At 43.4% G+C, this 24,452-nt stretch overlaps 1 protein-coding gene across 2 annotated transcripts in view; it reads left to right on the forward strand.

The window, feature by feature from the left end:
• The window catches only part of IGFBP7 (insulin like growth factor binding protein 7), a 78,879-nt gene that overhangs the window by 49,666 nt on the left and 4,761 nt on the right, over positions 1–24,452 (forward strand). The window contains exons 2-3 of one of the 2 annotated variants that reach the window (XM_060109061.1): positions 9,334–9,381; positions 17,804–17,913. In XM_060109061.1, the coding sequence (XP_059965044.1) occupies positions 9,334–9,381; positions 17,804–17,913 (158 nt within the window). The remainder of the gene's footprint in view (positions 1–9,333; positions 9,382–17,803; positions 17,914–24,452) is intronic. The other variant, XM_060109070.1, reaches the window with a different exon arrangement.

A 24,452-nucleotide genomic window follows, 5' to 3' on the forward strand; every position in this document is an offset into this window, starting at 1 on the left:
CTCTGGGTCCATTCATGTAGCTGCAAATGGCATTATTTCATTCTCTTTTATGGCTGAGTAATATTCCATTGTGTGTGTGTTTATGTATATATTTATACACCACATCTTCTTTATCTATTCATATGTTGATGGACATTTAGATTGTTTCCATGTCTTGGCTGTTGTAAATAGTGCTGCAGTGAACATTGGGGTGCATCTATCTTTTCGAATTATAGTTTTCTCCAGATATATGCCCAGCTGTAGGATTGCTGGATCATATGGCAACTCTATGTTTAGTCTTTTGCGGAACCTCCGTACTGTTCTCCAGAGTGGCTGCACCAATTTACATTCCCACCAGCAGTGTAGGGAGGGTCCCTTTTCTCCACACCCTCTCCAGCATTTGTTATTTATAGACTTTTTTTTTTTTTTTTTTTTTTTTTTTTTTTGCTGTACGCGGGCCTCTCACTGCTGTGGCCTCTCCCGTTGCGGAGCACAGGCTCCAGACACACAGGCTCCGCGGCCATGGCTCGCGGGCCCAGCCGCTCCGCGGCATGTGGGATCTTCCGGGATCGGGGCACGAACCCGTGTCCCCTGCATCGGCAGGCGGACTCTCAACCACTGCGCCACCAGGGAAGCCCTATAGACTTTTTTTAATGATGGCCCTTCTGACCGGTGTGAGGTGGTACCTTATTGTAGTTTTGATTTGCATTTCTCTAATAATTAGCAACGTTGAACATCTTTTCATGTGCCTTTTGGCCATTTCTATGTCTTCTTTAGAGAAATGTCTATTTAGGTCTTCTGCCCATTTTTCAATTTGGTTATTTGGTTTTTTTAAATTTTATTTTTATTTATTTATTTATTTATTTATTTTTGCTGTGTTGGGTCTTCGTTTCTGTGCGTGGGCTTTCTCTAGTTGTGGCGAGCGGGGGCCACTCTTCATCGCGGTGCGCGGGCCTCTCACTGTCGCGGCCTCTCTTGTTGCGGAGCACAAGCTCCAGACACGCAGGCTCAGTAGTTGTGGCTCACGGGCCTAGTTGCTCCGCGGCATGTGGGATCTTCCCAGACCAGGGCTCGAACCGGTGTCCCCTGCATTGGCAGGCAGATTCTCAACTACTGCGCCACTGGGGAAGCCCATGTTATTTGTTTTTTTGTTATTGAGTTGTATGAGCTGTTCATATATTTTGGAAATTAAGCCCTTGTTGGTTGCATCATTTGCAAATATTTTCTCCCAGTTCATAGGTTGTCTTTTTCTTTTGTTTATGGTTTCCTTTGCTGTGCAAACACTTATAAGTTTGATTAGGTTCCATTTGTTTACTTTTGCTTTTATTTCTATTGCCTTGGGATACTGACCTAAGAAAACATTGGTACAATTTAGATCAGAGAATGTTTTGCCTATGTTCTCTTTTAGGAGTTTTATGGTATCATGCCTTATGTTTAAGTCTTTAAGCCATTTTGAGTTTATTTTTGTGTATGGTGTGAGGGTTTCTTATAACTTCATTGATTTACATGTGGCTGTCCAACTTACCCAACACCACTTGCTGAAGAGACTGTCCTCCCCATTGTATATTCTTGAGGAGGCCCCCATTCTAAATAGGGGGAAGGGGGATGAGGAAAGACATCAAGGGAGGTTTGTCAAACAAAAAGATAACTGAGATCTAAAGGATATCTAGGGGTTAACCAGGCAAAGATGGGGAGGAATGGGAAATGGGGAGAATGTTCCAGGAAAAGGAATGACATGACCAAAGGCTAGGGGCCAGGGAGAGCAGGACACATTTGAGGAACACTGAAGTTCATTATGGCTGGAGCTCAGAGTTCAGGAGGGACAAGGCAAGAAAGGAGGCTGGGAACATACTCAGGGCCAGATCTTATTTATTCTGGATTTTATAGTTTAAATAAATGTAGTCATTTCGAACCCTTCTCCCCTTTCTGGCAGTTAAATATTTTCTCAAGATGAAGATGTAAATCTGAAGCATATCTAAGCCCAAAGAGGAGACATTTTCAGTAATAGAAGGATTGTTTGGCTCTGCCCAGGAATGTTTACTAACTGTTAACATTGACTTTTAAAGTTTTCTATTAAAAAAAAAAAGAAAGAAAGAAAAGGGCTTCCGTGGTGGCGCAGTGGTTAAGAATCCGCCTGCCAATGCAGGGGACACAGGTTCAAGCCCTGGTCCAGGAAGATCCCATGCGCTGTGGAACAAATAAGCCCGTGCACCACAACTACTGAGCCTGCACTCTAGAGCCCGCGAGCCACAACTACTGAGCCCACACACCACAACTACTGAAGCCCACACGCCTAGAGCCCGTGCTCTGCAACAAGAGAAGCCACCACGATGAGAAGCCTGCGCACCACAACGAAGAGTAGCCCCCACTCACCGCAACTAGAGAAAGCCCGCGTGCAGCAACAAAGACCCAACACAGCCAAAAATAAATAAATACATTTATAAAAATAAAAAAATAAAGTTTTCATAGGATTCCTGCCTATATAAGGTACTTTCTAAGAAGATGACATCTTCTTAATGATTTGCAAAACAAAACACGAAGCATATTTTCAAATACTGATTTTCCCATTAAACATTCATTGAAACCATTCAAATCTAACGAAAAGGACTGGCGTTCTCAGACTGTTTTATTCTAAGATGTGGTAGGACTCTAAGTATGTGGTCGTGGTAGAGTTAACATCTGCTGAGCATTCAGCATGAGCAGGATAATTCTGACCTGTTTGGGGTTACAAGTCCAAACTGCTTACCCAGAGACGCTCAGAAAATACCCCTGAAACATTTCAGGCCGGAGTGTGAATGGTGAGCCGTGACCACTGTTTAGGATTCTCACAGTTGTGTAATCTTTTCTCCAAAAGACATTAATGTTTTCATTATCTTGTTTTTCTTTTCTCCTTGATAACTTGTAGACATACCTAATCTCCTTGCCTTGACACTGAAAACCGCTGCAAACTAGTCTGGCCTCCAGTTCTCAAGATATCTTTTCCTTCTCTCCAAACCCCTCACCCTCCAACAAAACAAAACAAGAAGGGACACTTCAGCAATACTGGGTTGTGTAGAGAGGCACCACAGGAGCCTAGGGAAAGCTCTGGGTTTGGACTCAGAAAACGTAGATTCATGTCCTGGACACACCACTCCCAGGCTTGGGGACTTTGCACAAGACACTGAACGTTAGTGAACCTCAATATCTTTATCTGTAAAATGACTCGCTTAGCTGATTGTTGGGAAAGTCAAAATGAAGTAATAGGTATAAAAACTCTTTGTGGGCTGTAAACCCTAACGCCAACATACAGCGACATCTCACCTCTTTGAGCAGGCTGACCCCCTCGCTTGGAATTTCCTTACCAACCCCACCCACTGCCTTTAACTTTGAAAGCCCTTTTCCTCTTCCATGAATTCAGTTCTGACCTACTCAGTCAGAATGCTTTTTATATTTATATCATAGGACCAGTCATACTCCTTCCATATTATAGTTGATTCTATACTTGTATTCTAGTCTACACTTTGTGGATTCTAAATCCGTATCAGATAGGAGTCCAACCCCATCATCTTTCCATTCCTCCTGTCACCCAGCACAGCACTTAGTTTGTGGAGGACCTGAATGAATTAATCCACTCCTTGTTTTTACCTGCTTAGTGCCATACAATGCTAAAATTCAATTTAGTTTCATTTTAGTTTCATTTTAGTGAGTCTTTCTCAACTTTTATACCTTTTTCCATAGGGATTTTTCCTTAAGGAGTAACTTCATCTAGGCAACAGTGGAAGTTAGTGCTCTCATTACAGGAAATGAATATTAATGATGACTAGATGACATTTTTCTTTTGATAACCCCTAACTAATAGGAATTAAACCACTGGCCAGTCCAGTTTTTTTTTTTTTTTAATTTATTCGTTTGTTTGGCTGTGCCGGGTCTTAGTTGCAGCATGTCGGATCTTTAGTTGCGGCATGTGGGCTCTTAGTTGCGGCATGCGGGATCTAGTTCCCTGACCAGGCATGGAACCCGGGGCCCCTGCATTGGGAGCGAGTGCAGAGTCTTAACCACTGGACCACCAGGGAAGTCCCTGGCCAGCCCAGTTTTACATCTGTTGATCAGTATGTTCCAAAAATAGCCGTTCTTTAATTGTCTGAGCATGTTATGACATTGGGAAAGCTATCTAGTGCTGACACTGGAGTATTTGTGGATCTGTTATTCCTCATTATTGCTGTGTAGGTTAAAATGCTGCTGTTAGTTTCCAAAGCATTATTCAGAGCTGTCTGTGGGTGAGGTTACGCTCTCTCAGCTGCAGAGATCATGGCTGTGTTTTCACAGAGGCCCGTGGATGTGTGGGTGGAAGCAGGTTTCGTGATTACCAGTGTCATGCTTGTCCCGGGGGTCTTGTCTCAGTTTATCTACTTGAGTCTACTTTCTTCTCTTCAAGTGTCAGTTTAACTGATTTACAGGCTCTGAGACCATAATCCTTTCCCATGGACTAGGTAAGTCTGGGCTGCTTTCCACCCCTTGTTCACAGGCAGAGCAGGCATCACCCCCTTGTGAACCAGCCTCATCTTTGAAGCCCCCAGCTTGCTAAAGGGGTCACACGTTTGCTAGAGAGATCCCCTGAGAATGTACCCAAAAGGCAAGGACTAAGGAGGCATAAAGCGCAGGTTCTATGTCAATTTTGGGAAAATCGTGGACATTTTCTTCCCCAAGTTTGTAAAGAACGAGTTTCCTGCTTTTATGCATGGCTGCTCTAAAGAGGTGCCCAGTCTGAAATCCCGGCTACTGCTCTGGAAGGAAATTACTTTCCTTTACTTAAACAGAAAAATAGAATCTCCAAGCCTGGAGCTGGTGGCTGCCCTAGAAGAAACACCTGCAGAGGGAAAGGTTGTTTCGATGACAGGCCCCATAGCACACTTCACATGCAGTTGCTCCAAGTCCTTGTAAAGATGCGGTATCTTAAACTTTCAAACCCAGTTTACTATTGAAACCACGAGAGCCCCTTTTTCCCCTGCATTGTAAAAGGAATTAACAACTCAAGGAAAACAAAACTCAAAAATAAAGAAAAAAGAAGAAAAGAAAAAGAACCACTAATTATAGAAAAATAATCACTGTCTGAAAATAATCAAGATGCCAAAGTAAAGCTGTCTGGTCCTATAAATACCAGTAAGAGCAGCAAAGAGCATTTTTATGCCCCCAGAGACCCTCCTTCTGGGGTAACTACTCGCCCATGAGGTAGCATAGCTTTCCTTTACCTGGTTCCCACTTTTCTTTTTTTTTGTTTACAATTGATTTATTAATTTATTTTTGGCTGCGTTGGATCTTCGTTGCTGCGCATGCGCTTTCTTTAGTTGTGGTGAGCGAGGGCTACTCTTCGTTGCGGAGCACAGGCTCCAGGCGCGTGGCTTCAGTAGTTGTGGCTCACAGGCTCTGGAGCACAGGCTCAGTAGTTGTGGCGCACGGGCTTAGTTGCTCCGCGGCATGTGGGATATTCCCAGACCAGGGCTCGAACGTGTGTCCCCTGCGTTGGCAGGCGGATTCTTAACCACTGCGTCACCAGGGAAGTCTGGTTCCCACTTCTCATAGCTTACACCCAGCAGGGTGGGCTCCAGGTCAACCTCCACCCAACAAGAGCAAGCAAGACTTGCCTCACTAATGAAAAATACAAAACCCTTATTCAAAGTTCCCCAGTTCCTCTTAGAGAGGTCTTCCTCCCCCGTGATCAGAGACCTGCCCATTTCCCTGATTTTCAGAGCAGTGTTACTTGGCACTTCTGAGCCTCTTTGAACAATCTAGCTCTTCTAAGCTCAGATGGTCCACTGCACCCACATCTAGCACCTTCTGTAATGTGAATTTCCTTTCAGCACTCAGAAAGAATGTCTTGTTATACTGGGAACACACAGTATGTCCACAAAGCAAGTACACAGTAGCAAATGTAGTAAGTACTCAGGACGCACATGAGAAGAATTAGCCCATGGGTAAGAGGAATGTTCTGTTCCAGTTTGAGCCTGGAGAACAGTGCTAGAAAAGTGCAGAACATGGGAGAAGGAACCTAAATCCTACTAGGAAGTGGGGAGGAAATCTGAGAACACTCAGCAAAGCAGAGATAAACAAAGGATGAAACTTGGAGTAAATAGCTGAGAGCTTTCAAGTCTGTGGAGATCACAGAGGAGTACAGAAAATAACCAGAGGGCACAAGTGAAGGAGGGGAAAACACTGAGAAAGAACAGGGGGAGCCGTTATGTGTGGCTGATTAATGTCTGGGGTTTTGGGCCAAGGAGGCAACTGTAACCATGAGAGCTGTAGAGACTGGGGCCTGATGGGCAAAGACATCACCGGGTAAAAATGCCAGCCAGGCACAGGCACGGCATGCCCTGCACTGTGTTCATGGTTGGGGGGGGACGGAGGGGGCCGTGCCTCACACAGATCCCTTGTGTTTAATGCGGCTCTAGGCCCTCGCAAAGCCGAGCTGAACGCGTATTAGCAGAGAGGGGATCTGACTCTAAATGAGCAAAGGCAAAGGGTCCAGATTTAGTGGGCTCTTAAATGAGACCCACAGACTCCAGACGGACGCAGAGCCCCATCTCTGGCACTGCCATCAAGGGTAGGAATTCTGAGGGCAGGAGAGGGGCAGGGGCGGGGCTGGGGATGTGAACCAAGTGCTTTATTTTAGGAAAATGGAAAACAGCATAGAAGGAGAACTACTGAGACTCTGAGAGCAGGCAACTCAAAGCTTGTGATAAACGGGGGGGAGGTCAGACATGGCCCACCATACCCCCCATGGAGCTAGAGCGATAATAGTAACAATAAGAAGGTTATCGGGTATCTATACCCTTCACTCCAGCTCCTGGAACTTTCCTCTCTTCTCCTTAAATGCTTGCACCTCCCAGTGTCCTCGGCCTCTCCCTGAACAGACCTGGGAGCAGTGTTTCTCCAGATCTGTCCTCCTCTTCTCCTCTCTTACTTTCCACCCTGGTGTTGTCTTCGTCATCTGAGCATCTCCTGCTCTGAAGCCGTGTTTTTTGTTTTTGTTTTTTACATTATTGGAGTAAAATTGCTTCACAATGGTGTGTTAGTTTCTGCTTTATAACAAAGTGAATCAGCTATACATATACATCTGTTCCCATATCCCTTCCCTCTTGCGTCTCCCTCCCTCCCACCCTCCCTATCCCACCCCTCTAGGTGGTCACAAAGCACCGAGCTGAGCTCCCTGTGCTATGCGGCTGCTTCTCACTAGCTATCTATTTTATGTTTGGTAGTGTATATATGTCCATGCCACTCTCTCGCTTTGTCACAGCTTACCCTTCCCCCTCCCCATATCCTCAAGTCCATTCTCTAGTAGGTCTGTGTCTTTATTCCTGTTTTACCCCTAGGTGCTTCATGGCATTTTTTTTTCTTAAATTCCATATATATGTGTTAGCATACGGTATTTGTCTTTCTCTTTCTGACTTATTTCACTCTGTTTTAATTGAGTGGTTCTACCTGGGGAGTTGAAAAAAAATAATTCCAGTGCCAGACCCCACACCCAGACCAATGCCCAGACCAACGCAAAACTCTGGGAATGCAGCCCAGGCCTGCGTACTAGTTAACCGCTCCCAGAGGAGCCCAGTGTGCAGCCAGGATTGGCAGCCACTGCAAGACAGCATCCTTCATAGAGGCCGGTTCCCAGGTGGCTGGAGCTTGCCCTGTTGGCTGTATGTCTGGTGCCTGTTATTCCTGCAGATGCCCCTCTGCGAGCTCTCTTCCAACCTGCATAATCTTCCAGAAACTGAACAAATCTCCTCTTTTTGATAATTCCTAATCTAAAAGAGTGACCCGGTACTGCACTGTCAATCCCCACAGTTTGCTTCCAGAGTGGTCAGCCTGGCCTGAGGGATTTACTGGGCCTCCTACAATGTAAATCTCTTCCTTGGATGAAGTAGAATTGAGGACTTATCTAGTTCTCAGGGAGCTGAAGAACTTTAGTCTTCTACTAAAGACCCCAGGTAGGAAGCTCCCTGGAGCCCGGGCTGTCTAGTGGATGGGGAACAGCAGAAGTGGCATCACGGTAGCATCCTCCCAGGTCCTCCTGGTAGCTCAGGCCTCAGCCTTCTTCAGCTTTCCAAAATGTTCTAGGCACTAGGCTTAGCAAGTCCAACCCTCCTGAAGTTGAAGGCCACTTGGCAGTCCCTCGTATCCTTCCCCCTAGGGGCAGGGTTCAAGAGCATCTCTTTCTTTGGACTACATCCCTTGTTAGTCAGCTCAGGGCCTATGGACAGAGACTAAGCTTTGAAGGTGGATGAGCCTCCAGATTCTGGAGGAGTTTCCCTTACAGCTCACAGCTCAGCTCAGGAAACACTTCTGATACCTGACGACACCAGGCACTGGGGGTGTGTAGGGAAGGCAAGGACTCAAAGATGAAGTGTCCTGGGGGAACTTGCACTCTGGGTTTCTAGGAAGCTCAGAATCAGCTGGCAATAAGTGCCCTCCTGTGGAAACTTCCCCACCCAGTTCTGTGCTTGCAGAATAGGAAAAAGTGACCCAAAATTTTAACGTGTTGGATTTAAGGTGAGTCATAGTCCAGATAGGACAGGCCCATGAAATGTGGGGAAAAAAAGTATTTCCAAGGCTTCATTAGCATGAACAAGATACACCCACATAAGTAGGGAGTTTCCCTTCATAAAGGTACTCTGTATGAAGTCAGTTCTTCCATATGCTCAAACCACATAAAAATGTAGCCTGCTAATTTAACTTGTGTGGACGTCAGTTATGCCGGTGTTGTGATGGTACTTTAGATATTCCAGCTCCGTGGGAGCTTTGCCGGATACATGAGCTCATCCCTTGGAGATGTTGCTGACACAGCCCCAGGTTAGCTCAGCCACCACATGGCCACCAGAGTGATCTCTCCACCTTACACATCTGAACTTGGCTTTAAATCCTTCATGGATTTATTTTACCTAGTGCAGTGTTGCTCCAAGGATGACCCCAGACCACATGTACCAGAATCACCTGTGGGTGGGAACCTCAGCCTGGAGTCAGACCCTTGGTTATTATTCTATCATTTTGTGCTGGGTCCATACTTGTTAGGGGAAAAGAATAAGAAGACATCATCAAATAAGAGATTGGTTTGCAAGCAACAACTTATAAGGAACAGCAACTTTCTTTTTATGTTCCATGGTCAGTTCAAACTTATGATACTTCTGAGACATTGCAAGAGTCACAGTCATAGAAAGACGTTTTGAATACTATGATATCTACTACAGAAAAAAAAAAGATTAATACACTCTAGGAAGATCTTCAGTATCAAAGATTGGAGCCAAAATGGGGTGTCCCATTAACCCAGAGATAACTAGCTGTCAGCCAGGAAGTGTAATTCACAAGATCTGTGTATGCCGTTACCAGGGTTGCATCATACTGGACAGTCTACTTTCAGACGAACTGCCCCTGCAGGTAAGTGGCTGGTTGCTAAGCAGTGTCTTAGCTGTCTACTTCCCTGCTTTACCTGGGATGGGGTGGGGTGAGAATGGGCTGGGTGTCGGCAGCGAGCTGATGGAATTCCCTCCAGAGAAGCTGTCCATGGGAAAGCGAGCCACAGCTGTCCTCCTTCCATACCCAGGAACCCCCCACCCAGCCTGCCAGGGCTAAAGTGTAAACTTGACAGTGTTTACCTTGGTACCACTTGTCCCCCAGTCTGTTTCCTTTCTCTCTGTGGGGTTCGGCACCTCCTCATCGCCCAAATCCACAAATCTAAGCCCAAGCTCATCCTTTCCCCGTCCTCCGATCCAAAGCCTTCCTCAGACAGACACCCTGGCTTCTGTCCATGGTGTTGCAGCCTCCTCTTACCCAGCCCACAACTTTTGACTCATTCCCTCTTCCCCACATCCAGTCAGTTCCCAGGTAGTGTTGGTTCTTCCTGAATAATCTCTCAAGTCTGCCTCTTTCCTTTCTGTTCCCATTGCTACCACTTTGATTTAGGCTTCTAATCCCCACCCTGTCCCAGTCCTGCTGCAAAGGCCTCCAAAGTCATCTCCTGAAATGTCACTTGAATCACATCTCTCCAACATTCAGAGACGCAATGGACCACAAAGTGTCCCCACCTCGTCCTTCCACTGTGCTCCACACCCGAATCTCAGCTGTGCTCTCCCTGAGCGGACTGGGGTGCTTGCTGTTCCACCAGTCAGCTGGTGTTTTCCTGCCTCCACACCTCTGCTCAGACAGGTCTCTGAAGTTGAAAACCCTCCTTGAGAGAAAGTTTACTTCTGAAATTCAGGGCCTGCTCAGATACCAGCTCCTTTCGCCAGCCACCCCAGCTCCAAACGATGTGTCATCTCCATTCTCTGAAGAAGCAATTTGTATTAGCTCCAGTCGTGAGGATTTACTTTGAAATAAAAGCAGTAACCAATACTTACTGAGTGTTTACCCCATGCCAGCTACTGTGCTAACTGCTGTATCTTGTTTGATCTTTCTGAAAATCTAATGACTTAGGTATTATCCCATTTCACAGATGAATAAACTGAGAAAAGTTAAATAACTTGTTCGGTGTCACATAACCCAGAAGTGGTAGAGCAGTCTATTACCTTCCTAGCATTTTAATCTCAGTCTATATGTGTTAAACCTCCCCATTCCACCTCAATATATTGTATCCAAAAAAGAGGAAGCATTTCTTACATACTTTTACCCCCAGCAGTGTTTGGGAGAACTCCATCATTATAAACTTCTGGGTCTTCACTCACACTAAAATGTAAATGACCAACAGTAACAACCATAACGAGATGACTTTGCCTTAAACAAAAACCCTGAAGTTAAATCTGGCCTACGGTGCTTAAGATTTAGTACTTTTTTCTCCTGCCCTTACTGTCCTCAACTGATACCCATGAGACTGTGTGCCAGATTCTCATACCTAGGGTCATTAGCTGTATCACCGCACCTCTAGAAGTTCCCGAAATGACCTGCCTTGGCAGATGGCTCTGCCCTTTAATTAGCCATACAGTTCCTGCTTCCGCTTATTTAATATCAGGAAGTTTCCACATATTTCATCCCCTTCCCCCTCTTGGCCATAGTGCCTTCCTACTATTCTTTTCCCATTTTGTACTTTTGTTTGGTGCTTTTCCCTTCAGTGTGTTATCGGAATCCAATCTGGGGATTTTTGCCAAGTTGTCTGAACTCTTTATCTCCATATGTGGTGTCTCACTTCGTTCTTAAACCCTCCTTTTTTGGTATGAATGCACATACTCTCTGTGAGCTATTTTAGGACCCAGCATCATTAAGAGACAAGATGAGTGTGGTTTGCAAATCTACCATAACTTGGAGAAGTCTTTATACTCGACTCTCTTAGCCATGTTAATAAGTACTCAGTGAGAGCTATAATGTGAATAATATAACCCAGCATATTGCAGAAACCCTGTTTTTTTTATAGTGTTTATTTATTTTTACTTGTTGACAGTTTGCTTATTTATTTATTTATTTATTTATTTGTGGCTGTGTTGGGTCTTCGTTTCTGTGCAAGGGTTTTCTCTAGTTGTGGCAAGCAGGGGCCACTCTTCATCGCGGTGCTCAGGCCTCTCACTATCGCGGCCTCTCTTGTTGCAGAGCACAGGCTCCAGACATGCAGGCTCAGTAACTGTGGCTCACGGGCCCAGTTGCTCCGCGGCATGTGGGATCTTCCCAGACCAGGGCTCGAACCGGTGTCCCCTGCATTGGCAGGCGGACTCTCAACCACTGCGCCACCAGGGAAGCCCCAGAAACCCTGTTTTTGATGTGAGGTTGATTGATGATCGTTTCCCCACAGCAGATCTACCCTTCTCACTGGAACTTTCTTGGCTAATATATATTTAAATTACTTTACATCCCTGATTGTATACAAATTGGTTGTTGAGTGGGCAGAAGCCAAGAAACCTTGTTTATGGCAAGAGGAAGTCAAGTGGAAGATTAAAGAAAGTCACAGTGAATAATCTTCCAGTTGATAAATAAGAAGTGACTATAGCACCACTTTGGTTAGATACCTTGGCAAATGTGTACACTGGTATATTTTCAAGGTCGTGGCTATCTTCTTAGCTCCGTATGACTGGTCATGTTATGTTCTGAATTTACTGCTGCCCTTTTCCCACTACATACAATCTGGTCTGTCCCTCCTGCCAATGAACACGAAGTACATCTGATTCCAGAGTTTCTGGCTCAGTTATGACTCTATCAGGACACTGGCATCTTCAATTAGCCCTGCTAAGGAAAGCACTAGAGAATAATGATGCACTAAGCTATGTAACACTAACTCTGAACTCAACAAAATTTCAGAGAAGAAATAAGTGCAAACTGGAGCTGTAAAAAAAAAAAAAAAAAAAAAAAAAGTCAAAAAGGAGATGAAACTTCAGCCTTAGAGCTCCAAATAAAAGGGTAGGGCATAGATAATAGATGAGAGGAAGGAGGACATCCCAAGTAGGCAAGTGCATCAACATAAGCAAAGGTTCTAGAAGTGGTAATAAGCATGTAATGAGAGAGTGAGCATGAATGCTAGGAGCAGAGAATTTGGTAGAAATAAGAAAGAAGAGTGAATTTGTAGGGTAAACATGGGAGAGATCATGGGGAAAATGAAGGCAACAATGAAGAAAAATGTGGTTAAATAGGATATCAACAAATTTGAACAAAAATTGACTGTTAAGGAGAATTTGACTTTTGACCATTTCCCAGATTCAATCGAGTATGTATATTTAGCTCCAAAACATGACCTCTCCTAACATCTTCTGTGCAGCTTTTCCAGATTAAAAAATTGGCTAACTAGGTAACCACTGATACCTTTATAATAAAGCTCTGTTTTTTTCATCACTGGGAGAATGAACTTTGTTATGAGTCATGTACAGTGCATTTAGGTAGATGACGTGGTGCATTGGACTGATTTGTAGGGAATGAGAGCTCCCAGAACCAGGCAGTGGAGCCTCAAAACTTCATGGATGTCAAAGATGCCATATGACTGTGCTCTAGGACACATTCATGATGGGTACATTCACTTCCAACCCAAAAAGAAAATTCTTAGACCTGCCCTGGTTTCTTCTGTATAAATGGGTAAGTGACTTGTCCAAGGTCTCTTGGCTATAAGCAGTAGACAAGGATCCAGAGCCAAGTGTTCTCTTCCCAAAAGTGCTTTGGGTATTTTTGTTTGTTTGTTTGTTTTAATGGTAACGTGGTGAGGGCATCTCAGGTCATGTCTGGGGAGTGTTTTGTGCTCTGTAAGAGACTAGGAAATTGTTCACATATTTCTTTTATATTATTCCCATGCTTTTTATTAGTAACAAATTTTAACTCTGTCCTCTCCTACAATTTTATGTAAGATCAGTTTGAATCAATTTCTTGTCAAGTTCAAAATTAATTCTATTTCAGGGTCTTTTTCTCATGACATTTGTGTGTTTTGTGAGAACTGCCCTTTACTTCTTCAGAATCAAATTGAAATATTCCAAATTTAAATCCATCGACAATTCTTCCTTTTCTATATCTTTAGTGATTTTTCAGACCATAGCTAATTTTAGGTTATAATTGAATAAGCAATCTGTGGTCTGTGGGTCATTTGTCTAGAATTTAATTAAGAGTGTCTGAGGGGGAGGATGTAGACTTAGGTGGGCATTCCATAGGAGAATCTGACTCCTTCCAGGTAGTTTTAAGGTGACACTGGTTCCTTAAATTGAATTTTAGTTTTCTTCCAAACTTAAAACTTTCTTCTTCCTTACACAGTTTCATTCAGGACCTGGTTCTCTTTATTTCACTTTCTCTTTCTTCTCCTTCTCCTTTACCTCCTCCCTCCCTCCCTTCTTTTTCTCCCTCTTTCTCTTCAAGGATTGATTAAAAGGAAGGGACCACCTAAGTTTACCAGGCAAGACTTATAAAAAATAAGGGAGCAAGAAAACAAACTTAGAGGGCTGAGAAAGATCAAATGAAATTGAATGAGAATTGAGTTGAGAAAGGTAAGAATGGAACATGGAGTAGCCTGGTTTGGGGACATTCATGTGAAACAGAAAGATAGGGTGAGTTGGAGGTGGGGAAAGTCTTGGGATGGACTCTCCTCACATCAGCCACCAGACATCACTGTGACAGCTTGGTTGCTGCCTGGAGTTGTCCACAGTGGGGAAGGAGAGGAGAGAGGCAGTGGGCAGTTAATCTGTACAGGATGTCTGCTAGACAGATGTTTGTGGAGCCTGAAGTCCTTACTGGAACAAAAGCAAGGATAAATAAATAATTGAACCTATTCTGGTGTTCATCCCTATACATTTAAATACTCTGTGACTTGTTTTAAGTGGAATCCAAACACTGTGCATGATTTAGATGGCAATGTTGTTACCCTTGGCTTGGCCTCAAGGGCTGATTTTGAGCTTTCTGCCCAAAAATGAGCTCAGAATGAACTAAAAAGTTATTTTATCCTTAAAAACAGAAATAATTCTGGATCTGCTTTGGCCTTCTTGGAAAAAAGGCAACGTGGAAAGATTTAGAAATTATTTTGGTAAAGAGTCATTTTGTCAACTGCTCTCCTGAGGTAGAACAGAACCTTCAGGAATTGAGTTGCATGGTACACATGTGATTTGAGGTGATTTGGGCAGTGACATTGCTTGTCAATGGAGTATGCGGGATGGTGGTTCTTTAGAGTGGGATGGGGTGCAGTGCTATTGGATCGGCCATCATATCAGCCCCACATAGTTTCACCGTCCTTCACTTCCACACAGAACGTGTCCACTTGGTGTCTCTGTGGGTCAACATTTGTTCAAGGACATCTGAAGTAGCAAGGGGTTTTGTAAATGTTGTGTAGCAAACTGGTCCTGATGGCCCTTCCTTTGCCTCTCCACCCCATCAACTCAACAGGGGTCAGTGAGTAACACAGATTTTTGTGGATGCAAATCTTGTTGAATTCTAGGCGTTGCCTGGTAGCAGAATTGACAAAATTATCTATATTCTCGGGATGGTCCAAATATTGACTCAGCCCATCCACCCGAGGTTTTATATGTATTTCAAGAGTTGGGAGAGAGAAAGAGGAACTCACAGCATGATTCGTCCTAATCTTGAATGCCCTGGGGATGGCTCTCATTCAGAGTGTTCCTGGGTAGGTTCAGATGTTTTTAAAGAATTTTTGCTCCTCCTGAAATGTTCTGCTTCGTGGAATAAGGAGAGGATTGCAGGGAGATAAAACAGATCTGTTCTCCATTCAGTGCTTCAGTTTTATTACATTTAATTCTAAATCATACCATGTTTGTTGGTACAAGATAGACACATAGACCAATGGAACAGAACAGTGAATCCAGAAGAAGACTCACACATATATGATCAATGGATCTACCACAAAGGCACCACTTGCAGTAGGAAAAGGATGGTCTTTTCAACAAATGATGCCAAAACAATCAGTTGTCCTTTGGGGAGAGAGTGATGAACTTTGACCTCTACTTCATAGCATACACAAAAATTAATTCAAGATGGACCACAAACCTAAATGTGAAAGGTAAAACCATAAAGCTTGTAGAAGAAAACAGGAGATCTTTAGGGCCATGGGCTAAGCAAAAAAAATTTAACAGGACACAAAACGCACTAATCATAAAAGAAAATTTTGATAAATCAGACTATATTAAAACTATGAATATCTTAGTTTTGGACTTCCCTGGTGGCCTAGTGGTTAGGATTCCAGGCTTTCACTGTGGTGGCCCAGGTTCAATCCCTGGTCAGGGAAGATCCTGCAAGCCACGGAGTGTGGCCAAAAATAAATAAATAAGATAAATAAAGAACATCTTAGTTTGGGATTTCCTGGGTGGTCCAGTGGTTAAGAATCCATCTTCCAATGCAAGGGACACCAGTTCGATCCCTGGCTGGGGAACTAAGATTCCACATGCCGTGGGGCAACTAAGCCCGCACGCTCTGGAGCCCGTGCACCACAACTAGAGAGAAGCCGTATGCCGCAACAAAAGATCCCGTGTGCTGCAACTAAGACCCGTCGCAGCTAAATAAATAAATAAAAATAAATAAATAAATTTTTAGAAAAGAATATCTTAGTTTTAAAATTAGGCTGTCGGGGCTTCCCTGGTGGCACAGTGCTTAAGAGTCCGCCTGCCGATGCAGGGGACACGGGTTCATGCCCTGGTCCGGGAAGATCCCACATGCCGCGGAGCAGCTGGGCCCGTGAGCCATGGCCGCTGAGCCTGCGCGTCTGGAGCCTGTGCTCCGTAATGGGAGAGGCCACAGCGGTGAGAGGCCTGTGTACCGCAAAAAATAACAAACAAACAAAAAAATTAGGCTGTCAGAGGAATCCATAGCATGTCTTCAAGATGTGTGACAGAAAATTAGGCTGGAGTTCTTCCGTGTGCTCTCCAGAATCTGCCCCTGGCAAAGATGGATAACTCTACTTCCTGCTCTGCCTATAGAGAGATGGCTGCGAATTGAAATAAGTGGTTTGTCACAAGGCTGAGGCACTCAGATCTCACAGGAATCTTGCATTCCTCCTGTGGTTTTGCTACGTGAGAGGCAGCTTTGTTCCCGAGCCCCTCCAATCTCTGAACACTGGTGTATTTTTCTCAACACTCCCTTGAGAACCCCCAAGCTTTGAGGTCATCCCACCAAGTCCGTGTGTGGGAAGGAGGACAGTCTCTCGGGGCCCTCAGAGGTGAGCCAGATCCGGTTCTGTGGTGTCCAAGCTCTTGGGGTTCCAGGGCCCTGGAGGAAGCCCGGGATGCAGTGAGGCCCAGCCCTGCCCTGCCCTTTGTGGGGCCTTGTGTTGGTGAGGACAGATGAGGAAGCATCGGAGACAGAGCCAGAAACACACATACACACAGCACCGCTGTGCTTACCACATCCACGTTTGCCACAGAAAAGCCAAGACCCCTGGCCAAGACAGACGCTTCCTTTCAGACCTAGGGTTTAGAGGGAAGGAAACACGAAATATATTTAGAGCTTTCAAAACTTTGTTTTGCACATTCTTACAAAGGGGAAAAATAAAACTACCCAGAGGGATTTTTAAAAAATCAGCTTCCAATACTTTAGATGAGTGGGAAAAATCTTACATGCTGTTATCATTTCCTTTCTGTTTCAAGAAGTTAATCGTGGGCTGGAAATAGCCTGTTGCAAAAGGGGAGACTTCATGCCCTTTGAATGCTGCTTATGCCAGAAAACTTTCCAGGCCCCAAGGGAACGTTGTCCCTTTCCCAGGACTGTGATGCAAGACCCTAAAGTTAGATATTTTATTCAGCTGGAAGACTCAAGACAGTGGAGAGCTGAAATTCAGAGGGAATAATTAACTTATTCTTTGAAGCAATGGCGTCGAGCTTTGGGTTCAGGCCAGGTTCGGTTCTGGAAGTAGTGCGCTGTCACCCCAGGCTCCTGGCTCTCCTTCCCTCTAATGCAGACTTTCTGAAGGCCCCTGGTGCCTGAAACCAGGCACTGTGAATTAGCAGTGGATGTGCTGAGTGTCCAGCACATTAACCAAGGAGTGGTTGTTTGTTGCCCCTCCCCTCCAAACAGAAATACTGGTATATAAAAAAGAGAAACATTAACTATTTGGGGAGTAAAATTTCACTGTATTAATTGGAAAGTCGCAGATAAGCAAAACAGCTGGTAAATTAAAACTCATTTAAGCATGATTCGTGGGAGAAGAAAATTTTGTAAGCAATATGTTTTTCTTCCTAATTATCTTTTGACTGTCAAGATGTATGCATCACCAAAGAATAGCCTAAACTCCCGCTGGTGGCTGGGGTAAGCTAGTCTGGTCTTTGAATTTGGCTTCACGTAATCAACAGAGGGGATAGCCTCCTAAATATAATGAGGTAGTTACTTCCTAGTAATACTTACAGATTACTAGCACGCTGACGGATGTTAAAGACTGCTTAAAAGGATGGTTTGACTTTGTGCCCTCTCATAGGTCCCTCCATCGTGACGCCCCCCAAGGATATCTGGAATGTCACTGGCGCCCAGGTGTACTTGAGCTGTGAGGTCATCGGAATCCCAACCCCTGTCCTCATCTGGAACAAGGTCAGTGGCCCAGATTTCAGAAGATACCCTAGATTGACCGGCTCCTCTTATGCTGCACAGGGTAGTAATAGCCTAAAGTCCTCAGCCAGTCCAGTGCCTGCGGCTCCTTAAACTCAAGGCCTCTGACAGTCTTCCAGACACCTGTTCTGGATCTCTCAAAACAATTTTACTGACCTCCAGAATAGTCCCTGCCCTACTTTTGTTAGCAGTCCCTGAGCAGGGAGCCTTAGGAGCTGGAAGAACTATGATGCTAAACACCCATCCCACCCTCTGAGTGTGTGTGTGTGTGCATATGTGAGTGTGTGTGTGTGTGTGCATGTGTGTCACAGTGTAACACTGTTACAAGTTAAGATTGTGAGTTCCTTGGGCGGGTTGGCTGGGTTGTCTCTGAGCCAGGATTTCTCAGCGTCAGCACTGTTGACATTTTGATCCAGATGGTTCTTTGTTGTGGCAGCTGCCCTGTGCACAGTAAGTAGTTTTGCAGCATCCCTGGCTTCTACCCACCTGACGCCAGTAGCAGTTGCGCATGTGCATGTGCGTGCGCACACACGCACACACACACACACACACACACACACACCACTGTGATGGTTAAAAATGCCTGCAGACATTATCAGATGTTCCCTGGGGGAAAAGCCACCCTAGATTGAAAAACAATGCTCTAAGTCTCAGTTTTTCCTCCACATGAACATGGCATAGAATTCTTGTAAAGATTACATAAAGTAACCCAGCTACATCACTTGGCCCGTTGTCAGGTAAGTAATTAGCACTCAGGAGATGTTAGCTCTTGTTCCTGAACATGTTTCCCTTTGAGGAGCGGTTATCTTGTATAGCTATCTTCATATTTGAAAGACAACATATTCTTAGTGTGTCTGTAGAAGGGAAGAGAAAACACTCGTTTGCCAGATCAAGTAATACTTCACAGTCATACTGTACCTTATTTTACATTATTGCCCTTATACCTTTTGACTTAAGTCTCACAACAGTCTGTGGGGTAAATATCATCAAACTCATGCTAACAAAAGGGAAATCTAGTTTCAGTTAAAAGGCATGACAAGAAGCCCCTTTTCAGGTGCTTTTCTTCTCCAGCAAGCTCTAAGGTGGATGGTGGTCTCTCCTGATTATCTTGTTTGCTTGGTGTCTGACCAGAGGAGCAACTTCTAGAACTCCAGGAGGGATTTTGGCTCCCATCGTCAGAACTCTTTCTGTTGCAAGTTGTAGAAACTCACTTCACACTAGTTTAGGCAAAAGAGACAAAAAAAAAAGGCGGGGGGGGTGTACGTTTCTAGCCTCAAGGGCAGCTGGATCCAGGTGCACAGTGGGGTCAGAAGTCTAACTCTTGGCTCTTTGCTTTCAATGTAAGGGTATCATTTTTTCCTTCTGCTTCAGAAAGATTCCTCCATGCTGTAGGCCATAGTGTCACTGGCAGCTCCAAGGTCACATTATAATGTTTAAAGACCCCAGAGGAAAGCAAGCGCCTCCTCTCCCTGCTGCTTTGTAGAATTCCCACTGAAGGGCTCTGACCCAGGCTAGGTCACCTGCTAACCTCCGGGTCCCCCACGTGGCCGTCTGGCAGGAGCGGTGTCAGGGTGACTCTGGAACCTCCCTGGGGCTGGGGGGTGGGCAGAGATGACACCAGCTGTGCTATTACTGTCCTTTACAGCCAGAACGTCTGTTAAAGGGAAGGATGAAATTTTACCTCCGTAAACTATTTTTTTTAAAAGGGGAGGCAGGAGCAGTGAAAAGCAAAAATGCAGCCGGTGGATATGTTCCTCCTGGCCTTCAGCAAAAGCTGCTTATGCTCCTCATTGCTTATTTGGAGGTTGCTGGTTTGATCCAGGGGGTGGAGAGGTGAGGAACAACTTTTCCAAGGATATCCATAAAAAGCTCTGTGCAGTTCTCTAGGGATACACAATGAGAAGCCAGGGTGACCCAAGCGTCCCAGGGCATGTGACCTTCAGGACCGATCTTGACAGAGAGTAATTTCTTCAGTCCTTGCTCTGCCTATCCCTCCAGCTAACGTACGCACATACCAGGGAATAAATTAGCCTCAGGAATCTTTTCCTTTAAACTTTAGGATCCTATGGGGGCAGATTCCATGGGCTTCCCTGAGGGCTTGTCAACTGGGGGAGTTCGGGGGGAGGGTGGGAATGGATGGAGTGGGAGTGGGGAGAGAGAAACAGAAAAAAAAATGTCTACAGACTTGCCAAAACAAAAACCCACCTGCCAGGCTCTGCTGATTTTCTTCCACCTTCATAATGTACTTTGCCACATGCATGACCTAAAGCAGTGTTTTTCAAACTGCAGACCATGACCCATCAGTGAGTCTTGAATTTAATGTAGGGATCACAACGAGCATTTTCTTAAAAAATTAAAAATAGAACATAAAGTGTCTTAGGTAAAGGTACATTTAGTAAAGGTATTTCATAAAACTTTTCCTTTGTATATTCCAGATTGCAATGCAAAATATATTTCTTACTATGGACCACGTCAAAGCACTTTGAGAGTCACTGACCTAAAGAATTAAAACAGGCCATTTGTTTTCTGCCCCACTCTCCTTGTAACCAAACTGTTAAGAATAGATTTATATTTAAGATCACCTGTCAAAGCCAATTTAAGCACAGGACTGCTTTTTGGACATAAATGAATCTTAGAGTCCTCACTTGTTAAACCAAGGTTCAAAGAAGGTAGCATGTCTTTCTTGCTCAAGGGTTCTTAGCAACAGCAGAACTGACAGGATGAGTCTTCTCTCCGAGACATTTCAGGCTACAGTGACAGTTCTATGGCAGGCCTGAGTGGTCTGTGCTATCCTGACCAGGATTTATCATTTGACCTTAACAAGTCCCATAGTTTTTTTCAGAAAATCCCTAGCCTATAAAGATTCCAAGGGAAATATTTTGAAATGGGGAAATGAACTGAAATAGCTGAATTTACCTTAACCCTGGTAAGTCAGAGGGACGCTTACAGGGAAGGTAAAACACCAGAATTCCTTCCAAACATTTAGATGTTTCTGAGATTGAGGCTTCCTATTCTTTTCCTACCTGAACATTTCTTCAGATTAGGGCTTTCATGACCTCTAAGAATATTCTTTTTTTAGTAAAAAAAAATATATATATATATATATATATATATATATATATATATGTATGTATGTATGTATGTATGTATGTATGTATATGTGTGTGTGTGTGTGATTGTGGTAAAAAGGAGAAACTATCCAAAGATGTATAAAGAAAGAGTTCATAATATCCTCCCACCTCCTTCCACTCCTTGAAATAACCAATGTGAACTTCCCAGGTTTTTATCTTTCTATACCCTTATTCATGCCCAAGTGTATACAAACACATATTCCCAGTGTGCGGGGTGAGGTGAGGATGTAGTGCACAATTACTCTGAAATTGCTTTTCTCAAGAAATATTTCATGGGCATCCCTCCAAGTCTGCTTCTCAAGAACTACATAATATTCCAAGTGTGGATGTACCATAATAAATACAGTTTCTGTATTTCCAACTTTTCATCACCTTAGATAATGCTGCCTTAAATATCTGAGTATACATATCCTACATGCAACTACCTTTTTTTCCCCTATAGGATAGATTCCCTCAAAAGGTACATGACTAAGTCAAAAAGATTTATTTAATTTTAGTCTTAATAGACATTGTCAGATTACTTTTTTTAAAATTCTTTACCACCTCATTTAATAATTATGAAAATGTTAAAAAATCTGACAAGTTGGAGGCAGTGTACCTCTTAGAGTACTCTTTAGTACCCTCAATACAGTAAACACTTATTTCTTATCTACAGTGTGTTATGCACTCTGCTAATCTCATTTGTTCCTGTTTTCAACGAATTCTCTGGTTTCTTTTCTAATTGAACTATAGTTGACTTATAATGTATTAATTTCTGCTGTGCAGCAAAGTGATTCAGTTATATATCTGAGTATAGCCTACATCTGCTAATCCCAACCTCCCACTCCATCCCTCCACCAACCCCCTCCCCCTTGGCAACCACAAGTCTGTCTTCTATGTCTGTGAGTCTGTTCCTGTTTTGTAGATAGGTTCGTGTCGTATTTTAGATTCCACATATAAGTGATATTATATGGTATTTGTCTTTCTCTTTCTGACTTACTTCACTTCACTTAGTATGATAATCTCTAGATCCATCCGTGTTGCTGCAAATGGCATTGTTTTGTTCTTTTTATGGCTGAGTAGTATTCCATTGTATATATGAACCAGATCTACTTTATCCATTCAAATGTCCATCATGTCTTGGCTATTGTGAATAGTGCTGCTATGAACACAGGGGTGCACGTATCTTTTTTTTTTTTTTTTTAAAGGTGTCACATTTTATTTATTTATTTATTTATCTTTGGCTGTGTTGGGTCTTTGTTTCTGTGCGAGGGCTTTCTCTAGTTGTGGCGAGTGGGGTCCACTCTTCATCGCGGTGCGCAGGCCTCTCACTGTCGCGGCCTCTCCCGCTGTGGAGCACAGGCTCCAGACGCGCAGGCTCAGTAGTTGTGGCTCACGGGTCCAGTTGCTCCGTGGCATGTGGAATCTTCCCAGACCAGGGCTCGAACCCACGTCCCCTGCATTAGCAGGCAGACTCTCAACCACTGCGCCACCAGGGAAGCCCCACACGTATCTTTTTGAATTACAGTTTTCTCTGGCTACATGCCCAGTAGTGGGACTGCTGGATCATATGGTAATTCTATTTTTAGTTTTTTAAGGAACCTCCATACTGTTTTCCATAGTATCTGTATCAATTTACATTCCCACCAACAGTGTAGGAGGGTTCCCTTTTCTCCACACCCTCTCCAGCATGTTATTTGTACTTTTTAATGATGGCCATTCTGACTGGTGTGAGGTGGTACCTCATTGTAGTTTTGATTTGCATTTCTCTAATAATTAGTAACGTTGAGCATCTTTTCATGTGCCTATTGGCCATTTGTATTTGTTCTTCAGAGAAATGTTTATTTAGGACTTCTGACCATTTTTCGATTGAGTCATGTTTTTTGTTGTTGGGTTGTATGAGCTGTTTGTATATTTTGGAAATTAAGCCCTTGTGGGTCACATTGTTTGCAAACATTTTCTCCCATTCTGTAGGGTGTCTTTTCAGGTTTTTTTTATAGTTTCCCTTGCTGTGCAAAAGCCTGTAAGTTTGATTAGGTCCCATTTGTTTATTTTTATTTCTATTACCTTGGGAGACTGACTTAAGAAAACATTGGTACGATTTGTCAGAGAATGTTTTGCCTATGATCTCTTCTAGGAGTTTTATGGTTTGTTTTATGCTTAAGTCTTTAAGCCATTTTGAGTTTATTTTAGTGTATGGTGAGAGGGTGTGTTTTAACTTCATTGATTTACATGCGGCTGTCCAATTTTCCCAACACCACTTGAAGAGACCGTCTTTTTCCCATTGTATATTCTTGCCTTTGTCAAAGATTAATTGACCGTAGGTGTTTGGGTCTATTTCTGGGCTCTCTATTCTGTTCCACTGATCCATATGTCTCTTTTCATGCCAGTACCACAGTTTTGATTACTATAGCTTTGCAGTATTGTCTGAAGTCTGGGAGGGTTATGCCTCCTGCTTTGTTCTTTTTCTTCAGGATTGCTTTGGCAATTCTGGGTCTTTTATGGTTCCATGTAGACCTGAGGATTATTTTTTCTAGTTCTGTGAAAAATCTCATGGGTAATTTGATAGGGATCGCATTAAATCTGTAGATTGCTTTGGGTCATATGGCCATTTTAACAATATTAATTCTTCCAATTCAAGAGCATGGAATATCTTTCCATTTCTTTGAATCATCTTCAGTTTCCTTTATTAATGGTTTATAGTTCTCAGCGTATGTCTTCCACCTTCCTGGTCAGGTTTATGTCTAAATATTTTACTTTTGGGGGTGCAATTTTGAAAGGTATTGTTTTTTTACATTCCTTTTCTGATACTTCATTGTTAGTGCAAAGAAATGCAACCGACTTCTGTATGGTATTTTTGTACCCTGCTGTCTTGCTGAATTCGTTTATCAGTTCTAGTAGTTTTTGTGTGGACAGTTAGGGTTTTCTATATACAGAATCATGTCATCTGAGTATGACAATTTTACCTCTTCCCTTTCGATCTGGATACCTTTTTCTTGTCTGATTGCTGTGGTGTCAGATCATTTTCTAAATGGATTGTAGCAGTTCACACTCTCCCCAGCAATGTTTGGATGTCATTTCCCTGCATCCTCACCAGCACTGAATATTACCACTCTTTTTAGTTTTTGTTAATGATGGGTAGAAGTATCATCTCATTAATGCTTTAATTTCCTTGACTACATTGAGAATATTTTTATATTTGAATTTTCTTTTATATGAATTACCTGTTCATAGCCTTAGTCATTTTTCTATTGAGTTGATTCTTGTTATTATCAGTTTGTGGCTTTTTGTACATTAGAGACACTGACCCTTTATCATGTATTACAAATATTTTTTCCTAGCCAACCATTCTTTTATTTGTTTACAGTGGCTGAGGAGCTTAAAATTTTAAGTTGTGTATTCTATTTCATC

The sequence above is a fragment of the Mesoplodon densirostris genome, chromosome 1 (genome assembly GCF_025265405.1).
Source record: "Mesoplodon densirostris isolate mMesDen1 chromosome 1, mMesDen1 primary haplotype, whole genome shotgun sequence".
Lineage (NCBI taxonomy): Eukaryota > Metazoa > Chordata > Mammalia > Artiodactyla > Ziphiidae > Mesoplodon > Mesoplodon densirostris.